A 17,707-nucleotide genomic window follows, 5' to 3' on the forward strand; every position below is an offset into this window, starting at 1 on the left:
GCTTATAATATTCACAGCAAAGAAATCCACGTCTTCAGATGATCAAATATACCCTCCAAAAACAAGTTACCTACATATTCCATACAATAAAACAGTAACTGACAGAAATCATTACTGTGTTCTATGCCATTTGTGGGTATGCTTTATTTCTTGAAAGTACAGAATCTTTTGTAAGTGTGTAAGGACACTTCACAAATTTACTGGTTTTCAGCACTGCATGGGGCCACACCTTCAAAGAAAATATTAGAGATGTAACAGTTGCAGGGTGGATAAAAAAATAGATTTTTTTTTAAAAATATAAAATTCTTTTTATGGTTATTTGAATTATTATAAGTTTTCTTTTTAAAAATAAAAGTTTAAAATGAAATCTGAATTTAAAACAAAATATGTTAAGGCCTAAATTGATAATCTCTTAAAATATTTAAGTAAAAAACATGCTGAATCCATGAACCTCTATCAAAAACTTGGAATTAAAGGCTGTTTTCCTATATAAAGAAGGAATCAGGTGGAAAACATCTAACTTTTGAGGTCAAACTTTATAAATATAGCACAATAGCTCAGCCTAAGTAATTCAGGAGACTCTCTCATTTTCAGGAGAGATTTAGACAAGACTAGATCCAGTTACTTTCACTTAGGCATATTTGAAAATTTGAAAATTAAACTTCAATAATCAGTTTGACTGACTACAGTTAATTCCTCTGTTCCTTTAATAAATAATTTAGCTGTAAATTTGAAACAGGTTTTGGATACATAAACTTATCTTATCAAAACATTTAAGGTTGCTTTGTTTAATAAAAAAAATAAGTTTCGTATACTGTTGTGTGTTTGATTAAATTCTAGTTACAATCCCAATGCAGCTTGACACAAAACATGAACAAAAAGTTAATTATCTAGTAAATAAGCAATATATCATTCATCATTTTCTAACATACCAAAAATGTACCATAAGAATCTGAAAATATTAAGCTATAAAATTGCATAAATAAATGTATGTAGTATTGTAAATGTATGTAGTTATTGTGTACTCCTAGGTAGCAAAAAGATGCACCAAAACTAGCGTATAAGATCTATTTAGTTGTAAATCAACATGTTTTAACACTTGTATCAACCAATAAGAATGCAGCTTTCTTTAGAAAAATAACTGAAGTACAAATGGCAAAGTCGGTTAAAAATTATTGAAATCAAGGGCTTTCCACTTGGTGATTTAAATCACTGATTTAAATCTATCCACCCTGACAAACTAACATCTTCTCCTGATACCAGGTATAGGGATATGTCCTTCCCAAAGGTCTCACACTGAAGTAAATAGGAAAAAAGACTCATTGGATTTCAATAGCAGCTTGATCGGGGCTCAAATGGATTTCTCTCTAGTTCCTCTCAAGACTGGAGACAAGTTACTCCTCTTGTCAGTGCCTGAATTGGGAAAATACAGTGTTTAAATGCCCTTCTCCACCCTAATTATCCTCTTGGTCTCTTGCTCCAAGGCTGTAAGTCAGCCCCTCTTCCTCTAACAGCTCTCTTCAGACAAGTCGGATGCCGATCTCTTGCTCCCTCCTGAGCTACGATGGTATTTTCCTTCAGGTCATACGGGTGTACACATCCACCCTGTGGAAGCTGATTACATCTAAAAGTGGGTAAACAAATCTAATAGGCCTTACTAAAGGGTCTAAAAATGCTCTCATTTTGCAGTTTGATATAAATAGTACAACATGAAATATTAACTATATTTTAAAATCCAAGTATCACTCAATTTTTTAATAGTAGATATGATAAAGCAAGGTGTGGCCTAAGGATCAAAAGATACCTCACAATAACCTCCAAAGAAAGGCATTTCAAGAAACACAGAAAGCAGCCACAGGGAGAAGAGGGAAACAGGGAGCATCCAGTACATTTTCTTCCCCTCCTTTGAAAAGCTCTTAACATCTGCCTACTGTGCCTTCTCTGTATATTTAATTCTTTATTTCATGTTTTATTCCTTTGCTTTCTCTATATTTTCCTCCATGTTCTCTTTCCTGCATTCATTCTCCATTCTCCTCCCTCCCCTAGAAAGAAACCCACCTCTCTCCGTTCCACTCAGGAATCAGAATCTTATATGCCACCTGGCCTGTGGATTTTTCTTGGTTAGGGCTGTTGAAGGCAGATAATGGAGAAACACAACCACAGATCCTCTTTGGCACAGGCTACCTAAGACTCCTGGAGCAGAAGCTCATCAGATTACATGTATGCAGGGGCAGGCCAAGTAAGGCTAAAACAGCCACTAACATGGGACTGAGCTGCCTTTAAAAAGGCGGTAGTCCTAGGTTGGAGACAGCAGAAGGAAGTTATATGCTGTAGTATGGCATAATGATCAGAAGATCTGAATAGTACACTACTACATACTAGATTAATTCAATCCCCACCCCTTACTCATTCAGAGCTATTATCTTGACCATGAACCCCCAAGATCTTGGTATACTAAATTGCACAGGCTGTAACTCGCATTAAAACCAACATAACCTGCCTGTCCCTATGCAACATTTTGAAGTTTTCTATAAGCGTCATTCTTTGACCACAGAAACTTAGTTCTATTTGAAGTATTTTTAAAATAAAGAGGAACAAAAAGACCACCTGTTGTGCCGTGTGAACAGATTTTATAACACACATACCTACCCCACCCCGAAATTAGAGAAATATAGGTTTAACTCTCAGCAGACTACTACTGCTAGGCAGAATAACTACTCACATTGTTTCAGATTTAGAATCATGGCTTTTTCCTGCTGTACTCTCCTTTTCAGCTGGTTTATATAAATCACATACTTCATTGTTCTATGTGGAAACAAAGTAATATTTAGAACTCCTGATTCCTGCAATAGTGAAGAAACTCTTGCTACAAGACAGTTAAACGTTGGTGCAAATGAAAGTGAAAACAAGGCTCCTCTTTCATCTTTCAGTTAAATCGAGTGAATGAGATTCTAGTACCAATTTTAACTATTGTTGGCTGTAGGCCTTAAATAATCTTTCCACCAGAGATCACTAGGCATTATTGCAAAAAGCAAGAATGATAAAGGCAATTATTCTTGATCAACGGGTATAGCAAAACATAAAATCTACCTATTATATACGAACAAAAGCATTTCTGCTACATAAAACTATTTTTCCTCCTTTTAATCTACAGTTGTTTCATCACATAAATATCCTCATAGTATTTCCTGTACTGACTAGTTTGGCATTTTCAGATTGCAAAGGAGATTTACTATGCATCAAATTAAATTCATTTAACCGCAGCACACGTAATCTACAATGTAAAAACATTAGTGATAGTAACATAAGCATTCTGATTATGATGACTTGAGACTCCAGGCTTTTCTTAAGGCTGTCCCTCCTGTTACAATAGCAATATATTGTCATAGCTAGTTGGCCTGAAAACATGTCTGCTTAGTTCTGGTTTGTAGGCAGGACTGAGGCACATTACAGGGTCCAGGCTACTCTGTACACTTCAATTCTTCTGAGGCAGTTGAGTGTTGTATTTCTACAACACTTCCCACTCAAGGGATTCAAGGTGCTTCACAAAGATTAGAATTAGCCAACCTCCCAGTAAAAATGGGGTTTGTTTGCTTATTTTTTAAATATAAAACTAATGAAATTGACGAAACTGGTGAAATTGACAGTCAAGAGTTTAAGCGACTCGCCCAAAGTAGCACAGGAAGTATCTCCGACCTCTCCCATGCTTCAGCCACAAGACAATCCTTTGTCTTAGAAAGATTAAAAAAATTAAAAGAATCCTTCAGACAAGCATTACTAGTTACGCTAGCAAGCACATGGTACCAAGTCCCTGCAGAAGTGGGCTCCAAGACAATGGAAGACACTGAATTTTACGAGTGGAATTTTCTCCTTCATAGTCTTTGTTTTGGAAAGCTAATGAACAGTTTAAACTGCACCTTTAAATTTTTGCACTATGAGATGAACCCAATCCAAACATTGTATTCCTTGAATCAGTTTGGCCTACTAAAACAAAACCAATAAAAGTCATTTATCCCACTGACTGGCAACTTATTTAACTTCTAGTGATATTTCCAGGTTTAATGACTTTGTGTGCTGAGCTGTATACGAGTATGTTACGAGATATTTATCGAAGAAATCTTTATTTTATGTGAATGCTACTAGTAAGGTGAGAAGGATTACTGGAGACCAAAAAAATCCATAAAAACAAAGATACCTTTGCTTCACTGGTTTCTTCACCATTTCCTTTTTTATTTCTGGTACCTGAAGCTTGAGATTCTGAAGGTTGCCAATCCTGTGACCCAGAGATGATATCTGAGGTTTCTGGTTCAGAAGATTCAGTTTCTATTAATCCAGCACTAGTATCTTGAAAGCTGTAAATAAGGCATTCAGAGAAAATGTAACATCAGTACTTTTCACACACAAGTTAATCAGGGCTGCAGGATCAAATTGCACTATGGAGTTATTAAATATACAGTGTTACCACTGTGCACTTGCCCAACCGGACAATCTGCAGAAATTTTAAGAGTTCTATTGAACCTGCCATATCTTATGACTGCCAACTTCATTCCCTTCGTTTAAATAAAAGTTCTTGCAACCAAATACAGACACTCTGAAAAGTTTTGGTTTATCTTAATAAAATGCCTTTTAAGCACCGCAGATGAAGAATTATTTTAAAAGCAAAAAAGCTTTTGAATATTCTGAGTTGGCTACAGAAACTTTCATTTTACGGAGAAAATCTAATATGGAAGGGAGAATATCAAGAAGAGCTTCATTAACACAATGAAATTGTACTTCAACCCAGAGAATATTAGAAGTGTTATAGTTCTTCCATAAATATCTCGTCATTTACACAAAAATTATTGATGTTCTGTAACAGGGATAAGAAAATCTCCTTAGTAAACGTGGATTTAAGTAACACAAAGTGAAGTGTTATGTACTGTAAAAAAGTTTCTCAAAGTTCATGACCAAAAACAATTGCATCTTGGCAGAAAACCTGGTTCTGTTTCAACTCGGCATGAAATTAAGTATAGTTTTGTTTCCCCACAAGTGTTACAGAAGATACATTTTATAGTAAAAAGCGTACAGAACCTCCCACCCCATCCCCGCCATAAAGTACACTAATAATGTTACTAAGCTCTGCTTTAGTGGTACCATCATATTTTCCTTAAAGCTTTAGGGAAAGGTTTGGAATAAGTCACTGGTCTTGATGTTCATCCCAAAAATGAGAAAAATTTTGGATTTAAATAATCAAAAAAATGGGGGTTTAGCATTAATTTTTGGGGTGGGGGGAGAGAAAACCTGGATTTGTGCTGGAAATGGCCCACCTTGATTATCATACACATTGTAAGGAGAGTGATCACTTTAGATAAGCTATTACCAGCAGGAGAGTGGGGTGGGTGGAGAAAACCTTTTGAAGTGATAAACACCCATTTTTTCATGGTCTGTGTGTATAAAAACATCCTCACTGCATTTTCCACTTTTATGCATCAGATGAAGTGAGTTGTAGCTCACGAAAGCTTATGCTCAAATAAATTGGTTAGTCTCCAAGGTGCCACAAGTACTCCTTTTCTTTTCGCGAATACAGACCAACACAGCTGCTACTCTGAAACCTGTCATTAAGTTAAGACGAGGCTTTCAGGGTAAGGATCATGTTGCAGGTATAAAATTAAAGCAAGTGAGTCCACTACCCTTGAGAGCAAAGCTTGACAACACATGGAAACCGAAGACCCTGCCCATCTTCACTAATGAATGTGATGGTAAAAATGAAAAAAAACAAAAACTAATTTTAAAAATCAAACCATTTCTTGCTGTGTTTGAGTCCATATGTAGCAAAAGTTACCTGGCTAAATTGAGATCACTTTCTTCGGTTTTATCATTCAGTTGTAAACAGGAATGTGATTCTTGCTCCATCAGGACAGGAGTCTCATCCGCATTTTCTTGATTAAGAACATCCAGTTCCTCCCCACTTTCAGTATGATTATCACTGTTTGTACCAGACATTGCATTTTTTTCTGTTAACAAATTGTTAGGTGTTTAATATGTATTTCCAGAAAATGTCTGGTAACATTAGGTACAGATTCCAAAACATCCACAACAGAAAACACCAACACTCATAACAAAAATTGGGCTTCAATTTTAGAAGTTATTTTGGGGACCAATTTGAGACACCTGAGAAGGACCTGAATTTCAGAAAAATCTGGCATTTAAAGTGTTTCTGACTGGGCACCTCAAAAATTAAAGCAACCAAAAAAAAAAAAATCACTTCACTTTGAAAGTTCAGACTTATGGGTATAGATAGCTGAAGTTTGAAACTTTGGGCTACATTCAGATTCGTTGCTACAGTCAGGAAAAAGAACATCACTTTTTTCTAAGTGAAGCAAAATTTGGAGTCTACAAAGAAAACAATATTGTGTTTGGAGATTGTGTTTCTAAATAATGGTTGTGTCATTGAACAGATGTCAATTGTCCATTACCATTACTGAAAATGATGCAACCTTTTATGAAAGCCATTACAAGTTGTAGGCTTATGGAATTTTAAAGATTATACTGTAATTTATAGTAAACTGAAAAGGAACTGAGGTTCAAATGTTAAACATTTTCTTTACCTCCATTAATCAACATTCAAAGAGGTTTAAAAATCTAGGTTATTTCATTTACTGGTTTGCACCCCATTCAGTTTGGAGCTTCGACACAGTTTCACCATCCATTTTTTACATAACAATGCTGCAAAGTTTTAAACACTTCTGAGGAAAATTACTATATCTCAACAAAAACTAGGTTGATTTTTTTAAATTAAAATATTTCTCAAGATGTTAAATTTTAATGGGGGCTGTTTGAGATGTGTTTAAAAAAATTTTTTTGATTTGGGGCCAAAACTACCTGACAGTGCCCTTTAAAATGAAACGTGCCATACAACTCTCACCAAAAGGTTTATGAATTCATTATATATTTTTCCCTAACTACATTTTCAAGGACGATCCATACTGCATATTAATATAGTGGAGATCTCACCTGTGCGACCACAGTGGTTTAAACCAAACATAATAGATTGGATTGTTGTAATGCGTTATCGGGAGTTATATCTAAAGACCACCATGAAACGTCAGGTAGTCCAGAAAGTGGTAGTGCTCTTGCTTAGAGGTGCTTCATAAATTGTGTCTGTGCCCCAAGGTCTGCAATGAAAGATCCAATTTGTTTCCATATGTCATTCAACCTGTTTTCACTTCAAAACCTTAAATGGTTTAGAGTCCTGGGTACCAAAGAGATGAACTCTATCCATACGCAGTAAATGGTACTTAATATCAACCAAGGTACTGAAGCTAATAGCACTCCTGTTTAAAAAGAGAGGGAACTGGTTGCCAGGTATTTTTTGAGAGACGCCCTCAACTAAAGCTCATTTCTCCCCCAATGGTTTGTTGACCTTTAGAGCACACTGCAAAACTTGTGTTTTCTCCCAGGCTTCTGAGAAGGAGGTAGATTAAAGAGGGTACAGGTAAACTAAGAGAGGATGGTAATTGTGAGACCCAAGCTGAATGAAAACAATTACCATCCTCTCTGAACCAACAATAGTACCTACATGTTATAATTTTTTATACCATACAAAGGCCCAAAGAGAACACACCAGGTACTTCCATCGGCTAAAATTTGAGATTTATAATCCGACGGGGTTGCTAACGCGCAACAAACTGTAACAATGCCAACAGCAGGAGGGGGGATTATGGTTGAGCATTTTAATCTTACTTTTATTGCTGGATTTCCCCCCCTTAGCTGGTTTTGAGGGGGCAGCTCCCTCTTCAGACAGATTCTCCACTTCCAGTTCAGAATCATCTTTTTTCTTCTTTTTCCTCTTCTTTTTGGTTGTCACTGGCTCCAATATAATCTGTTCTTCTGTCTGTTCAAAGACATTCAGAGATGCTTCATTCTCCTTCTCAGCTGTCCCAGCATCCACTTCTGTTTCTGCATCAGAAATTCTGACACCCTGAGGATCATCCTGGTCATTATCTGCTTCTTCACTGACAACTTTAGCTATCAAAGACAGTACAGTTCCAGGTAAATATACTGGTATTATAAACTAAGAATCTCCAAGGTCTTTCCACTATCAATGTCTGGCGTGTTCATCTATCCATGGCAATATGCTGTCAGATATAGCAACAGAGCCCTAAAGAAATGTTTTGGCAAACAACCAACCAGATGCAATCAAGTCTCAGCACAGGTTAACTGATGCTGCAACACACATTTGGGGGACAATCCTTTTATCTGAGACTGTTAAAAATGTCATTCTATACTCAATGCACATCACTTTGCTCTTGTGGTTTTTAGGTTGGGTAGTTACACTGACTGTACTACAATATGAAAATTAGGCAACTGTCTTCCCGGAAAAAAAAAAATCCTACTATTGTGGGTAGAGCCTAATTTGTGGCTGCATATGGTATATTACACTATTGTACTTTTACTATATACTACACTACTCAGAAGTATTAGGAACCTAAACTTTCTAGGCAGATTGTTTTCTGGTTTTGGTAAATAGCTTCTAAAAATGACTCAATTACTTTTTTCTTTTTTAAAAACACATTCTGAAATACCAATAGTCAATCACCGCAAAAATCTTGGTTTTTATATATAGTGTTAAACACCATGAGTAACTGCTTTTACTTTGCATTTTAATATTTTTACACTATTTTTTTCCCCATCCCTCCTCCCCACCCGTATAAGTGACAAATCCAAAATGCAGCACAAGAGTAAAGAAACATGCCTTCTGTACTGCATTAAGTACAAAATAAGTTTTTAGTTGTGGGCTAAAAAAATAAACCTAACACTTTACATGTGGTGTGAAATCTACCAGGTAGGAAAAGAGAGCATGATTTCCATTAACTCATATTCATAATCTTATCTAGTAAATTTCAGACAAGTAAATTTCTAAAGACAAGAATGGTCTTTAAGAATTGCGTTTTTAGCTGCTACTTCCTAGATAGTCTCACCTTTGTAACAACTTTTCACATATTGTTCTCAAGGCCATTTTCCCTGAAACAGCTTTTGACAGTGGCTAAATGTTCAGAGAGTCACAAAATGACATTTAAAAACTATAGATATAGTCTTACACTACTGCTAAAGCAAAACATGCATAAAAATTCATGAAGTTCTTTTTACAAGCATTGAAGTATTATATAAAAAATTTGTGAGCACCCTATGAAGATATTTATTAACAGATCAATCTGAAATACTCCAAAACAGAAATACAAGATTCCAAACCAACTGTAACCTGGTTAAGGTAGTACAATTTCATATAAGATACCTCTCTAGAAATTGGCTAATACTATCCCCTAAATGAGCAAATTAAGAACTGAAAACGTCCTTCTAAGAATCCAGTATCACACAAGTCTCCCATTGCCTCAAAGAAATCTGTTCAGAACCGTGAAGTATGAGATTTCTTACAGCAGTGGTTCTCAAAGCCGGTCCGCCACTTGTTCAGGGAAAGCCCTTGGTGGGCCGGACCGGTTTGTTTACCTGCCGCGTCCGCAGGTTCGGCCGATCGCGGCTCCCACTGGTTTGTTTACCTGCCGCGTCCGCAGGTTCGGCCGATCACGCGATCGGCCGAACCTGCGGATGCAGCAGGTAAACAAACCGGTCCGGCCCACCAGGGGCTTTCCCTGAACAAGCGGTGGATCGGCTTTGAGGACCACTGTCTAATAGGATTTTTTTTTCCTTGTTCAATGACCCAGTAGTGAAGCACTATAACAGTATTATTCCGTATTACTATTTTGAAAGGAAAATTTTAAAATTAAGTACCTTTTTGCTTTTTCCGAGATTTGGGTGGCTTCTTCTCTTTTGAACTTGGTCTTTTAGTAGCTTTTTGCTTCCTTTTTTTCTCATCTGCCAGTACCTCCTCAAGCAACTGGGCAAAGAATTCAAAGTCAAATGGTCGCTTTTCCTCTGTCCAATTAAAAAAAGAGTGAAATATAAAAAGTTAATATTTCACAGTTAATAAAGTTATTCTTTAAGCTTCTGCTTTTTTAAACCACATAGTTCATTTATGATTTCCATGTCCAATCACCACTTTCCATACTGCACGTTTCATGACTAGTCAGTTTCTTTTCCACAAGTGGCACTGAAAGCTTGCAGAGGCCAGAGGTAACATATTAGGCGTGCAGAAGCAAATATTCAGGTTGTATCACAATATCAAATTATGAACCACTGTGCTAAATGAAGTAGACACTCACATTTCATGAAAGTAACAGTAGTACCTATACAGCACTTGTCATTCAAGATTCTCAGAGTGCTCTACCATTAGTAACTAATGCATCCTCAACATGTGAGATAGTTAACTGTTACTCCCTATTTCACAGAAAGGATCCGAGACAGAGAAAGTATATGCTTAGCCGAAATTAGACACCAAATCAACAACAGAGCTGGGACTAAAAGCTAAAAATTTTACTTTCAGTCTTGTACTTTAACCACTATATTATCCACTAAATGTTAAGTATTACAAACAAACACCCTGTTGTAGAATTAAATTTATTGGATCAAACAAACTAAAGCCCCCAAAAAATTACATATTCATAACACTTAATCAGAAGAATTTAGCTAAGTAAAAACTTACTGAATGCTTTATCTATCCTCCATCCATTTGCTTTTTCCTCACGTTTAAACTTGTTCTGAAAAAATGTATACTGTAAATTATATTAATCCTTCTCCACTAAGCAAATGTTACAGTACTACAGATATAGAAGGTAGCAAATCAGGATAAAATACTCCTTTAGTTAGGGAAAACGTTGCCCACAAAGAAATAAAGTTGTAAATCAAACCAGTGTGTTACAAGTATATCTACTTCAAATTAGGAAGTTGAACTAATTTGTATCAGATCAAGAAGCATCTTATCCATTTCAGACATATTACTCTGGATATTAACTGCATTCTGAAAACGTACTGTTACTACAAACTTTACCCCGGAACCAAATACCATCAAAAATTATTAATACTAAAATACTGTATAAACAGCATGCAAGAGGTTGAGAACAAAAGCAAATGCTGACAATTGCACTGGTAATATCATTCTCTGCTTTACTTACCTTAATCTCTGTTCTTGCTCTGTGAGGAAACAGCTGACCAATCAGAGAGAAGTCTGTCCCTACCATGCTGATAGCTAAGAAGAACATGTCAGTTTCTGGAACAAAAATAAAATAAAATAAATATCTCTATCTTTACACACACACACACACACACACACACACACACACACACACATACGTATTGAATGCTATTCTTTTTACTATATGAACCAAAATCTTTACATTTAAGAGTAAAAAAATATGTATACCCAATATATTCAGACAGAGCTAAATTCCAAACTAAACCATTATTCCAGTTCATAGTTTCACAGAGTTTAAGGCCAAAAAGGATCATCTGAACTCCTGTAACCCACAGGCCATTACATTTCACCCAGCTACCCCGTATTCAAAGTTATTGTTATTTGAGTTTGCTTTATTTTATACTTTTTCTGCTTATCACATTGTAAAGCATCTTGATACTACTGAGCAATGCTGTATAAATGTTTATCTAGGTACTTACGGCATCAGTGTAGCTTCTGAGCATCTAGCAACATGGAAAAAGTATCAAGCTAATTACTGTAAATGAATATATATCCAATACGCTTGAAATTATTCACTGATTCCCCACCCTTCATAGTCGAATACACTAAATAACACTGAAAAATATTTTCCTCATGTCATGACTTAAGAAGAAGGGAGAGGTGATTCAGGTACTACTAACACTATTCACTCCGGTAAAGACCCAGTTTGGAGAAGACTTCTTCTCTAAAACTTAAATAATGTAATTTTGTTAATAAGTAAGCTATTAAGTCAGGAAGATGAACACTGAAGTAATTAAAAATGATCATCATGTATCAGGAATAATGTTCATGTTCTAAGAGCTTACTCAAAATAAGTTGCTTCTGTGGTTATCAAATACTTCACATTCACACCAGCTTTTAACCACCTGGAAAATCAATTCCCTCTATACTATGTCTTTGTGAACAGTATACTTTGACGTTAAATAATGCATGTTCTAAACAAAGAATTTGGCTTCTGCAGATCATACAATTTTTTGACTATGAATAACCACTCAGCACATTTGCTGAAAATATTTTTCTCCTGAGGTTTAGCTTATTTTATATGCAATTACTTACAATCACTATTGTGATTTTATAGTTGTATTTTGTACACACATGGGAGTATTGATAATATTATGTTTAATTTAAAAACAAAAAACAAAAAAAAACAGCTTTGCCCTAACAATTTTGTTCTCTTGCATTTCACAAACATTTAGAAGTTTCCTTCGTTTTCAATCAACAAGCTTATTTTTATTTATGTATCAGTATCAATGGAGAATTAATGCTTAGGAAACGTTATTTTATAGAGTTCTCAGATTAAAAGAATACTAAGAATTGTCACATTTTGGGCTTAAGTTACTTTCTTAAATACACCTTTATTACTACTATCATCATATCAATTGTCAACAAAAAGAACAATCTAGATTTTTAAAATAAGCAAACACTCATCTCACTAATTCTGCAGAGTACTAGATCAACATTAATTCATTAATTTTAATTCTCATCTTATTCTTTATTAATCGAACCACAAAAATGGAACAAAACATTGTATTTTTTTAACTGCTCTTTATTTACAAAGAGTAGCAGTATTCCAAAGAATTCATGAGAGAATCAGGAATGAAACACCACAATCTTCCACCCACAGGTTTGAGAAGTGTTCTCATACACACTGATCTCTACCACACTGTGCTGCCGGCAAATAATAATGGCCAAATTCTGGTAGATACAAGCATAGTGTCCTGCACCCACAAAACATATGTGCACATATACACTGCAAAAAGCAGCACGATGCACAGATATCCCTCACACCATCTATTCCTAAACCATGCTGGAAAGGCTGTGTGCATAACTGCTGCCGGATTAGGAAGCACACATGATTTAATATGCCGTTTATACAACCTGGTCCCCAGTCCCATAATGACCCTCCTGTCACGGACACATTGGAGTGGCATTTCCACTTTTGGAGTGGCAACCAGCTTCCAGCCCATTATCTCACTAGGTGTGGGGTTTCTTGAGTATGCCTATGCTCAACACAAACTAGAACTTTGCTCATTAAGGCCCCTATCCTACAACTATTAAATAAGTGATTAACTTTACACACGAATAGATCCATTGAGGTCAATGCGACTACTCACATGTGTAAATGTACGTTTGCAAGTGTCTGCAGGATCAGGGCTTAGTCTTCTACAGACTCAAAACTTGAAACTAAAGTATACCTACCTTTATTTGACCACGGCTTGGTATAAAAACTTTTTCTAAAGCTGGAATAGGTAGTTGTGGAGCCACGCTCAAAGATAGGATCATTTTCTTCTACGACACATGACCCTTTTGTCCTTAAAACTTCTACAGTTAAACTGAAAAGAAGAAAGCAACCCATGAATGTCAGACATCAGAAGTGTTGTTGGGGCAATAAAAACTGGAGAACCACATTTTATGTCTGTTGAGAACCTGAGAATCAAGACTCTTCCTGCCATACTCCAAGTTCACATCAATTTAACTACGTTTCACTACCATGCCAATATCTCTCTATTATATGAATTAGAGAATATTGGGGATTGATAATAATCTCGTTAAATTACATACAGTAGAACCTCAGAGTTACAAACAGCAGTCACACAAACTGACCAGTCAACCACACCCCTCATTTGGAACTAGAAGTACACAATCAGACAGCAGAGACCAACAATAACAAAAAAGCAAATACAGTACAGTACTGCATTAAATGTAAACTACTAAAAAAATAAAGGGAAAGTTTAAAAAAAAAAAAGACTTGACAAGGTAAGGAAACTGTTTCTGTGCTTGTTTAATTTAAATTAAGATGGTTAAAAGCAGCATTTTTTTCCTGCAGTAAAGTTTCAAAGCTGTATTAAGTCAACACTCAGTTGTAAACTTTTGGAAAAAAATAACCACGTTTTGTTCAGAGTTACGAACGACCTCCATTCCCTAGGTGTTCTTCTGAGGTTCTACTGTAATTACATTCACTCTAACATTTTAGAAATATGGAACACATATACATTAAGTAAAATGTAGTGAAGAGTCCAATATCTCAAATTGGACAATATGTTTGTCCAATTAGTCTTAAACTTTTCAAGAAAACTCTTTTGCAAGGTCACGTATGGGAAATTCTTCATTTCCTTTTGACTGTTCCAAATTCCTCTACCAGAACATCCCTAAGCTCCTGTAGCAACTCAAATCCTGACCGTATAATGATGCATTGTGTATAGCCCTAATTTGCTATCCAACATGGAAATAAATTGTAGGTGTTATGTAAAATTATGAAGCCAGATAGTTAACTCGGTTAGCAGGAGTTACACTGTTAACCACTCTGGAAACCAGACAGTAATTCATCAGACACACATAGCACAGGAGTCAGTTGCAGAATATCAGTTACCTTTCTTCATCCAGAATAATTGTACCATCTTCTGCTACTTTCACTCGAGGAACTAGAAGAGGACCATCATTCTCCTCCCCTTCCTCTGGCTCAGTCTCAGCCTCCTCATCTTCATGGTCAGGAACATGTATCTCTCCTGATCTACAATTTTGAAAGATTAACACTTCAGAACATACACACAAGAAGCATTTTTTTCTGGTCGCTATGTATCTGCTAGATTACCCCACACATTATTCAGACACCTAGCTAAAACCCCCACAATTTTATAAATCTTCAGATTAATGTTTTATCAGTTATATTTTGATATATAAAAATGTCAGTTGGCTTGATGCATGTAAAATTAACACCACAAACAAACTTTAACATGATGTTAACTGGCTGCAACAATAACTTTCCTTGAATTACAAGTACTCCCTGTCATAATAATGATTAAAAACACAAATGTAACATGATCAACCTATTACCATGAATAACATCACAGCTAGCCTGCCTCAAGAAGTCTGAGTGAACAGATTGATTTCTACATTCTGCTCCTGGACAATGTATCTAATGACTACCATTTCTCCTCCATCTTCCCGCCATCTAAAATAATTAATTTAAAACAAAGGAATAAATTTATCACAACAGTAAGTTAGGAACTAGACAATCCCTTCTACATTACTTATTATACATAAAATGTACTTCTTTTCCAACAGAAGGCATTTTGATGTTAAGTACCATAGACACAAAGACTTACTCTTTCATTTGGACCTGTGTAGAAGTCTTCTCAGTTTTCTTTTCTTCTGCCAGAGAAGATCTATTAATGAATATTAGAGATATGACAATATTCACTGATGCATAGATTTACTCTAACAGAAAAAAAAAAACCATCCCCCAAACTCTGTTCTAAACCTGAAGGCAAAACATCTTTACTAGGGCACTCTCTTTATATCATGCTAGTGCAACATCTAATTTCACAATCTGCATATACTGCTAAGTGACTTGAGCAACTTAAGGTTCTAGAAATGAATAGTTCAGGAGAATTAGTAATGGGATAGAGAACCTGTTGTCATTTCACATCATCTGTCTGAATCCACTACATAACATTATAGTACTACGCTAAAATGCAATAGGGTATTTTTAGTTCATGCTAGCTATACAGACCCATTAGTGTGGAACTTGTTAGTGCGCATTAGAAATCATATCCATGTAGCACACACTGCTACTCCATGTAGACATACCATGAGTTCTTTGATCTCAGACCAGTTACCAGTGAACAGTTAACAGTGCCACTGCTACCAGCACAATTGGCAACAACGTTAGCAAGGCAAGTAGAAGTGCCAAACTTCCAGTGGACACGGAAAATGAACTACCTACCCTACTACTCCTAAGGCTGGTCCTTCCAGGTAGGGATTATATTGCCAGAGGTTTGACATTATTTTCGTGCCTTGTTCCATACTACACATGATTAAGAATATAATTTAGTCATGGAGGTCACGGATTCTGTGACTTTACTGAACCGCCATGACTTCAGCTGTCAGCGGTGCAGCCGGAGCCGGGGGCCCCCTCCATCCCCCGCAGCTGAGGCCATGCACTCAACCCCTGCGGCTTCAACAGAGGCCAGAGCCATTGTTGGTGGCCCCACCGCACGGCTTCAGCGGGGTGTGGAGCCGGAGCTGTGACCCCTCTCCCCCATGGCGGTGGGGCTAAAGATGTTAGTCCCCGCCATGGGGATTCAGGTGTCATTTCTTTCCTCCCGCTCTCCCACATGATTTTTAGTAAAAGTCATGGACAGGTCAGGGCTCCCATAAATTTTTGTTTATTGCTCTTGACTTGTCTGTAACTTTTACTAAAAATAACCATGACTAAATCTTAACCTTACTTATGTTACGTGGAACACCCATACTCCAAGTTGATACCATACGGTCACTACCCTCTCAAGACACACCTCAGCCATGATGCCTATTAAAAAATTCAACCAACGTATGATGGCTACATTGAAGGGCAGCTAATATTTAATCTACAATTAGGAAAAATTCAAGTGTATGTTCATGTATACACACAGATTTGATTATGTCATACCACCCTTCACTTATTACTTGTCTATATACATTGAAATACTTCAGGGTATGGACTGGGTCTCCGTATGTTTGTACAGAACTTAACACAAGACACTATTCCCAATTGCAATATAAATACCAAGTAATAGTGATACAGCATTCAGAAGCTTACACTGCTACTGCTCATGCTTTACCTCTTCTACTGATAAACCGGACTTCCATATTCAGGGTTGTCAGTATAATACATTTCACAAGGATTAAATTAGTAGACACAGACAAAAACAATTTACCTTTAAGAAAAGAGAACTGTACTTACTTCATAGGATTGTTTTCTGGCAGGTAGTATATCAAGTCTCTCATAGTCATTTTGGAATGATCTGGTGGAGTTTTCCCTTCAATTACCATAGGTCTATTTTTCCATCTTTTCTACATACCAAAGACAAGTTTATTTAGATTTTTCTTTACTCACACAAATTATATAATGTAAATATTTATTTTTATATGTGCCTGGTCTAATTTTTCTCTACCATTATTGTAACTTTTTGATTTTACAGTGTACATTTCTCAAAGACATCATCAACCTTAATCAACCTGGCTTTTCAAGAGACCTCAATGCTCTGTGTGGGTATGAGTGCATAGACCCAGAAGCCAAGACACACTGGACAGATGGTCTAGTATCAGAGACTAAAAGGACTGAGGTGTGCCAAACCAAGGAGCCTGAGACACTTTAGATGATATTTTATCTTTGCCTAATTCAAAATAAAACAAATAGTGAACTTCCACAGGATTGCAACTGTTGGGTTTTCGTATAAATGATGAATTCAACTTTTAAAAATGAACACTATCAATTAAAAAAATAGTTAAAAGTCGTTTCAGACACTATGAATGCTCCTATGAATACCCAATTATTATTGTTGTTGGCAGAGAGATTAAGGACCTGTTATAGTACATTAAACCACATTTTTTTTTAAACTGACTAGTTTTCAAGTTGACTTATCCACCTAAAGGAAAACTGCTGCCTCTTTTCTTTCTCATATGTGTCTTCTCTACTGATATATACAAATATCTTACATTGTGCTGCTGAATTCAGTTTTCATTAGGCTCATGAGGTTTAATAGTGGTTAAGTGTTTTAACATCCCCATAAGATTGCTCAACTATAAAATGGTGGATATTGGTTAACAGAATAATAG

General features: G+C 36.2%; 1 protein-coding gene across 1 annotated transcript in view; it reads right to left on the reverse strand.

The window, feature by feature from the left end:
- The window catches only part of BDP1 (BDP1 general transcription factor IIIB subunit), a 72,893-nt gene that overhangs the window by 51,739 nt on the left and 3,447 nt on the right, over nt 1-17,707 (reverse strand). The window contains exons 3-13 of the mRNA XM_074952764.1: nt 16,833-16,942; nt 15,214-15,273; nt 14,478-14,618; nt 13,307-13,440; nt 11,049-11,143; nt 10,580-10,634; nt 9,769-9,912; nt 7,723-8,007; nt 5,822-5,993; nt 4,196-4,352; nt 2,723-2,805 (exon numbers count right to left, since the gene is read on the reverse strand). Coding sequence (XP_074808865.1) covers nt 2,723-2,805; nt 4,196-4,352; nt 5,822-5,993; nt 7,723-8,007; nt 9,769-9,912; nt 10,580-10,634; nt 11,049-11,143; nt 13,307-13,440; nt 14,478-14,618; nt 15,214-15,273; nt 16,833-16,942 — 1,436 coding nt within the window. The remainder of the gene's footprint in view (nt 1-2,722; nt 2,806-4,195; nt 4,353-5,821; nt 5,994-7,722; nt 8,008-9,768; nt 9,913-10,579; nt 10,635-11,048; nt 11,144-13,306; nt 13,441-14,477; nt 14,619-15,213; nt 15,274-16,832; nt 16,943-17,707) is intronic.

The sequence above is a fragment of the Natator depressus genome, chromosome 5 (genome assembly GCF_965152275.1).
Source record: "Natator depressus isolate rNatDep1 chromosome 5, rNatDep2.hap1, whole genome shotgun sequence".
Lineage (NCBI taxonomy): Eukaryota > Metazoa > Chordata > Testudines > Cheloniidae > Natator > Natator depressus.